This window comes from Terrapene carolina, unplaced genomic scaffold (assembly GCF_002925995.2).
Source record: "Terrapene carolina triunguis isolate 2854851 unplaced genomic scaffold, T_m_triunguis-2.0 Scaffold42, whole genome shotgun sequence".
Lineage (NCBI taxonomy): Eukaryota > Metazoa > Chordata > Testudines > Emydidae > Terrapene > Terrapene triunguis.
Genome location: NW_020664393.1, coordinates 23,331,160 through 23,339,256, shown reverse-complemented (window position 1 = coordinate 23,339,256; position 8,097 = coordinate 23,331,160). Strand labels below are relative to the sequence as shown.

Below are 8,097 nucleotides of genomic sequence, written 5' to 3'. Positions count from 1 at the left end.
CCAACGGACCCTTTGAAGTCCGCCTCGAGCCCCTCAGGCGGTGACAGAAAGGTACTCCAAACATCACATTCTGTTCACTCTAGGCACAGCCCCAGAACAGCAACTCAAATTACTCCTGCCAGGAGCACTTGTGATCAGGGATGCTGGAACAATTTGTATAGTGGGGGTACTGAAATCCGTTGAACCAAACTGTAAACCCTACATATGGAGGAAACCACTTCAAGCCAGGGGGTGCAGCAGCACCCATGCTTGTGATCATAGCAAGGAAGGATGGATGTGTGTGGACCACTTGTGGAACAGCTTAACCTCAGCAGACCTGTGGAGAACTAACTCCATGGATTTGGTGGGAAGAGAGGAGCACAAAAGTTGCATCCGACTTCTCCCTTTCTCCCCTTCCCTCCACGTCCTGCCAAGTGTCAGTGCAGGTAAAATAAAGGAGCCTGAACTTTATCCTATAAAGAATTTAAGTTCTGGGACCAGATCTTCAACTTATAAACTTGCATAGCTCCACTGACATCAGTAGAGTTACACTGATTTACACCAGCAGATAATTTGGCCCTTTAAGTTGAAATGTTTAAAAGTAAATCTTATTGAATAGTAACATTTTAATGATGTGGCTCAAGCCCTCCTCGAATGCTGGTTTATAATGTCAGAAAGAGACAGGCAGGCCTCATAAATACTGATATATCAAGTGATAGTACTTTGATAACCTAAAAAGGAAACTTAAAAAAAAAAAAAAACAGTTGGCAGAAAAACTGAAGTGAATTTAAGGGGCTGCCTGATATGACAGAGAGTGTCTTTCCTATCTAAAAAGTTTTATATATGCTGCATCTTCACACATTATTGTTCAACATAAAAATTCATTCCAGAAAGAAAATGAGAAAATGATATAAAAATTTAGAACACATTCCTGAATTTCTCTCTCTCTCTCTCTCTCTGTATGTATATATGGGGGTGGGTGGTGCACGCGCATATTCTAAGGCCAATGCTCCTCAGACTGCTAACCTAAATTTGGATTAGGGTCAATTCATCCTTTTGCTGACATGTAACAAATGCAATTGTGCCTGTAGGAAAGCCCAATTAGGCTTAGTAAGATTATAAAATGCATCCATGTTTTAACATACTGAAACAACAGCTTATCTTTGCAATACAATACAAATTACAGTTAACTTAACTACATTTTTAGTCTAGTATAGTTTGAATTATCTCAGTTTTTCCAGTTTTGGGTTACACTCAACTATGTTTAAAAAAAATCCTACAGAAAGCTTCCAGGAGGGGAAAAAAGATACAATTACGTTTATTTGAAGTATAAACTTACATACCTTGGCCTCCGAAATGCTAAACCATATTGTTGGCAAGCCAGACCCACAGTGGGAGTATAAACAATAGGCATGAACCTTTCAATGTTAGATGTCAGCACTTTATAGAAAAGCTTTTCATTTCGATCCTGAAGACCCATTAACAGAATGTATCTGTGGAGAATTAAATATAATTAGACAGGTATCCAAGTGAACATTTAAAATAGTTAAAAAAATAAAAGAGATATGTAGAGAATTAATTAAAGCTCTGTTTGTTCCAGACAAAGTCTCTCTCTGGTCCAGGGTACTTAAATTTAACCATATCTTAGTAGCATAAGTGCTTCAGTTCTAAAGGATAACAAACTTGAGCCAGACAGTAGACAGAAGCTGAAACTGTTGCAAAGGTGACAGTCAGCATGCTCAGGAAGGGAGCTAATTCCTGTCAGACACAAAATGCTACATTTGCATTAAAATAGCAACATAGGTCCAATTTAAACCTTAATCCATACATGCCAAATGTTGCATTTTGAATGGGATAATCATAAATTTGCTGGAGGGGGTAATTAAAATTTCATTTTTCTACTCTGGACCTCTAAGAAATTTCTCCCAATCCAAGGAGAATGTTAGTTTTTCCATAACTCTCTACTAATAGATTTCAATACTGTCACACATGCAAAACATCTAATACTGCAGTCCTCCTTGGCTCCTACTCAATCCCACAAAAGTACTTTTATCTCCTTATGAAATCAATGGTAGCTCTGCATTTGAGAGCTTTGCAGAATCAGTTTAAATTAGGATAGCAAAAGGAAAGAATGAGACTCCATATTTAACTCCTCTTTCTTTGCTCACCTATTGTAACAAACACACACAATACATGAAATTATCACTGTTCTAGGATCCCAACAGAGAACCTTGTCTGAAGTGAAGCACAAAAGGGTGATTTAAAGATTGAGGATCAGATCCATAGCTGAAAGCTACACAAGTTTACATCAGCTTATGATATGGCCCAGAGTTTTCAACCTTAACATTGAATTTTTGTGGGTTTAACATTGACCTCACTATATTCATTTAGTTTATGTAGAGTGAACATTTTATTAACTTTTTCTTAGAAAATAATAAAAACAAACTTAGTTTAAATTAAAAACCCAACTTACTTCCAAATGTAAGAATATATATTTACCTATTTCACTATGAATAAGACATTATTTGTAGTCTTTAAAATGCACATGTTGTGCAAATGTTTTTAGAGATTAGCTACAGCACACATTTAACTAAAAGAGAAAGAGGAGGGGAGAAAGGGTGCGTGTATACATTTAAAGATTTCCCTTCAAAGTTGTTGTGGCTCATGTAAATATATATTTATGGATATTTTGTTTACAGTGGTGGTTTTTCATTTTTTAATCTCTTAGTAATGCTTTGCATAAAACGTGTCTTCAACAAAACAGCAGCAAAGATTTGAACTTGCTCTTACCTATCCCATTCACCTTAATGAAACACAATCCCTTATCCTTTCCAATTCACTTCAATAAGGTGAATGTCAAAATCCACTTGAGACTACTTAAATGCTAACTTTAAGTGCTGAAAATGTCTTGAATTTCATTTAAAAACAACTTTAATGAAATATTAAAGTTGCATAGTTAAAACTAAGAGTCAGGAAACACAAAAACTTAAGCTTTCCGACATCAACCTTTTGTACATCCTGTATATTTTATTTCATATATTTAACAGAATAAACAAAAATATATTAAGATTCCTATTGAACAAGAATATAAAATAGTCCACATGTGTAACATAGCTGCATTAATGTTGGTAAACAAATCTTAATTTTGTATATCCTGACTTTTGTTGTTGCTATTTTAAAGTATTCACCCTTAACCTGGCCAATGGGAAGATTGGGCTGGGAGTTCCAACGTAATAAATTCATGTGATGACAGGACTGTGGAAGAAAAGCAATGCTGCTTCTTTTTTGAATTTTTTTAAATTTTATTTTTGTAATGTCAAGGGCACCCAGGCCCTCAGATGGGCATTTCTTTATTTTGAAATTGAAATAATTAAATAAATACATGAGCTCAATATGAATAGCAGAATAATAAAGTGCCATAAATCACTTTTTAAAATACAAATAAACGATTCAGTATCAAATATTTTAAAAAATAATTTTACACATTTATTCCTTTCTCCTACAAGTATTTTCAAAAATACTTATGTGTATTATTAAGTGTCTATACCTACCATCTTTTAACAGCCACTGCTCTGTCTGTATTTAGCATATATCATTATACTCTTTTGAATTCCTAAAGAGCTTTCTTTATAAAGTAAACCACCATATTTTTAACTTATATGATTGTCCTACCATCTACTCCAAAATACTGATTCATTCATAATCATCAACTCTGACTGATATATCAGGCTTACTGAGGTGAATTTTTGGAGATATGTATTTCATTTCCACAGGATCTTGAAAAGTGACAGGTGGAGAACTTATTATGAATAACCTGGCTTGGTCAATGCCAGAATGCTCAGGCATGCATGGAAGCCAGATGACTGAACCAGTTTCTGATTCTGAACACTTCCCCATTTTTCTTTTTATTACTACGGTACTTTCTTTGAAATCAGTTTCTGTTATTTAAAACCCCAAATGATCTTTTCATTCTCCAATCTTATTATTCAGAGCAATCCTGTTTTCCAGATTCTGTAAAGTGATCTTTTGGAGAAGGAATTTAAAACTGCTGGAAGACTTTTGAATTGGGGTGCTTTAAACAAAGCAATTGTGTACTACTTGCAATATTTTATTAATATATAATTGTTCCATTTTGGTGTACACCTCGATTTAAATTACAATTTCTGACATTCAATTGGGAAAAAATGCTGTTTTACTTAGCAGTTTTTATAGCAAGGTGTCCTAAAGTGCTTACAAAGGTAATAGTAGCACAATACCTATAGTCAAACATTGCAGATCGTATGTGCTTAGCAACAGCTCAAACGAGCTTTAGATGTTATAACATGTTGATATATTGAGAAATGCAATTTTGATCAGGGTGATGCCTGTATCTAATACAACAGGATTTGAAATATTGCATTAGATTGACTGAATGTTTCACTAAAATTATAATTTAAATAACATGGTGAAAAGCAGATACTCTAAAATGCTAACTTGCACTGAGTGCACTTGATTGTACAGCACACACCACCACCACCACCACCCTTCTCACACAAGGGTTTGTGGGGAGTTTTTTTGCTATCAACTAAAAGAGGACCCAAGTATTTACTACATGGCCCAGATAGAAAACTCAAGAAGAAATGGCTTGTACAGTGCTGTAGGTCTTGTAGCTAGATTACGTTATCAGATTTGTAGAGTGAAATCTTGGTCCTACTGAAGTCTATGGTAAAACTCTCATTGACATTGGAGCCAAGACTTTGTCTGTGGAATGCATCACTAAATCTCTTGAAAAATGTTACAGTGCATGACTTGTTGCTGCAGGTGTTGTTGCAGAATTAGAGAGAGAATATCAAAGTTTCAGACAGAGCAAAATACACACCATTTCCTAATAAGGGCCCAAGAAAACAAGGCAGTCTAATAGCATGCAATGGGTCGTATAAAACCAAATGCAGCGTGTATTTTTCAAGACACACCCAGTATGTATCTGAAATTGACATTTAAATTAGCCTGTATGTATTTAACTATACTTATTAGGGGCCAAGTTAAGGAGTCCTGAATAAAGATCACAAGAAAAGGAGGTAGAAAGTGAGAACCAAAAATTGGGAAGAGTGAGGCTGCAGGGATTGTGAACTGCCTTTTCAGAGAAAATCATTGTGTTCTGCTCTAATTGAACCACAGTTACAGTTCCAATAAAGTACTTACTTCATTTTCAGAACCTACAGTTGACACTTTTTTCCCCTGGCCATAAGACACCTAAGAACTCAAATACTACTTTGTGGTTATGAAGGGAATTTAGCTACAACCGTAATGAGCAGAATACAAGAACCTATTTATTTTATACGTTTTGAGACTGAATATATGGTTTACATTTTCACAGATTTCACATTTCACATTTCACAGATATTAATAAATATAAATTACAAAATATTATTCAAGGTAAGACATTCAACAAAACCTCTTCATACAAAATGGCCTGATTGCACTTTTTCTCAAAACTGTTAATGTACTCCTATAACTAAAACATGTAACCAAGGTAACATGAGTCTTCAGAAAAAGAAAACCCAGATAAGAAACATAAGGGAATCAGGCATACAGAGGGACACACACATTAACAGCCTGGCACTCACTTCACTTGTGAATATATGAAGGGCAATTAGAAATGTGATAAGAAAAAGAATAAAAGATCAAATTACTATCAAAAGACATAGAAATAAGTTTCAAAATTAAATTACAGAAGAAGAATTATATTTCATCATTAACTTCTTGCCTGATTTCAATGTACCAGATAAAACATACAGACATACTCTGTGCTGTATCACATATTCATCATATGAAATGTTGGCCTTTCAAAGCACAGCACTTCAACATTCAAAGTCAGCTGCAAACAGCTTAAACCACAAAAAACAATATTTACATAATATTGCAGCCATACCACTTTGCGCTGTGAATTCATTACATCTTAGGCCTGGTCTACACTAGGCGTTTATGTCGAATTTAGCACCGTTAAATCGAATTAACCCTGCACCCGTCCACACCACGAGGCTATTTAGTTCGACATAGAGCTCTCTTTAAATCGATTTCTGTAATCCTCCCCAACGAGAGGAGTAGCGCTAAATTCGAAATGGCCATATCGAATTAGGCTAGGTGTGGATGGAAATCGACGCTAATAGCTCCGGGAGCTATCCCACAGTGCACCACTCTGTTGACGCTCTGGACAGCAGTCCGAGCTCGGATGCTCTGACCAGCCGCACCCCGGGAAAATTTGAATTCCTTTTCCTGTCTGGGCAGTTTGAATCGCAGTTTCTGTTTGGACACCGTGGCGAGCTCAGCAGCAGTGGCAAAGATGCAGAGCTCTCCAGCAGAGATGGCCGTGCAATCCCAGACTAGAAAGAGGGCCCCAGCATGGACTGATCGGGAAGTCTTGGATCTCATCGCTGTGTGGGGAGATGAGTCCGTGCTTTCCGAGCTGCGCTCCAAAAGACGGAATGCAAAGATCTACGAGAACATCTCTAAAGCCATGGCAGAGAGAGGATACAGCCGAGATGCAACGCAGTGCCGCGTGAAAATCAAGGAGCTGAGACAAGGCTACCAAAAGAGGCAAACGGACGCTCCGGATCCCAGCCCCACACATCCCGTTTTTACGAAGCACTGCATTCCATCCTAGGTGCGGCCGCCACCACTACCCCACCCCTGACCGTGGACTCTGAGGATGGGATATTGTCCGCGGCCGGTTCCTCCGACATGTTAGCGAACGGGGAAGATGAAGAAGGAGATGAGGAGGACGAGGCAGTCGACAGCGCTGGCACCGCTGATTTCCCCGACAGCCAGGAGCTCTTCATCACCCTCACAGAGATCCCCTACCAACCGTCCCCCGCCGTTACCCCAGACACAGATTCAGGGGAAGGATCAAGCAGTAAGTGTTTTAAATATCTTAACATTTATTTATAACAGAACTTGCATATTTTAAATATTAACAATAGCTAAAGTGCTTTCAAGTATGTAAACTTTTATTTATAACAGAACAGGAAGATTTGAAATATTAACAATGGGTAAAGTGCTTCTAAACATGTAAACAGGAAAGTGCAACAAAAAGGGGAATCTGAACAAAGGGTTTCATGATTACTGTGTCTTTGGCCGTTTCAATGTATAGTCCGAACCATTTTAAGAAAATTCAACAATGTCCGCTTCATGATTACACTGCCCAAGACGCTCCACTCTTTTGTCCCTCCAAGGGCACCTAACCCAAAAACTGGTCGATGTGTCCGGGGATAGAGGCGAGATCCCCCGGGGAGAACTCCTCATAGGCCTCCTGCAGGTGTCTTTCCAGCCTAATTATCAGGTTCTTTGGCAGGGAGAGCTTATTAGGCCCCCCGTGGTATGACACGTTTCCCTGCCACAACGCCAGCAGGTATTCGGGGATCATGGCCTTGCACAGCATAGCAGCAAATGGCCCCGGTTTCTGCAGGCTGTCCCGCAGCATCCTCTCCTTCTGGCTCTCCGAGACCCTCAGGAGGGTGATGTCTGGCATGACGCCCTGCTTTGAATTAGGAAGGGGAAAGTTAGTATTGGGACTGCTTGCCCGTTCCTTTACAGAACTGCAACCGCCGGTTTACAGCCACGCGGTTTACAGCCGCGAGGGGCTGGGACAGGGGCAGAGTTCATGCTTGCAGGATTGCTGCCAGCAGAGACTCGCATTGCTTTCTATGTGAAAGGAGGCCAGTGCCACTCTTAAAGTTTTAAGCGGCCACAAGTCTACGGCTTACCATGTTTGCCAGCTAGACAAAGTCCGGTGTCCTGCCCCGCTCCTCAGCTCGCCACAGCAAGACCGCAGGCACTGTAGGCGAGGGCCGAAAATTCGACCTTGTCCTCAGTGCGCGTGTGATAGGTGCTCTGCATGGTCTTGTTCACAGAGCAAGACTATGTTCTCTGTTCACAGATACATTGATCTGTCTCAGGAATTCACTCCCTTTTTCCAATTCCCACAGCCACATCTGCCCAGAGGCTAGCGCACATTAGGAGGAGAAAAAAGAAGAGGACACGGGAAGACATGTTTGCTGAACTAATGGGATGCTCCCGAGCACAGGCAGCCCAGCAGACACAGTGGAGGGAGAACTTGTCCCAAATGCACCGGGCAAACAT

The 8,097-nt window shown here is 39.2% G+C and overlaps 1 protein-coding gene across 3 annotated transcripts in view; it reads right to left on the bottom strand.

Moving 5' to 3' along the window:
* The window catches only part of ME1 (malic enzyme 1), a 400,997-nt gene that overhangs the window by 307,777 nt on the left and 85,123 nt on the right, over nt 1-8,097 (bottom strand). For all 3 annotated transcript variants that reach the window (XM_026654431.2, XM_024193234.3, XM_026654437.2), the window contains exon 3: nt 1,323-1,472. In XM_026654431.2, the coding sequence (XP_026510216.1) occupies nt 1,323-1,472 (150 nt within the window). The remainder of the gene's footprint in view (nt 1-1,322; nt 1,473-8,097) is intronic.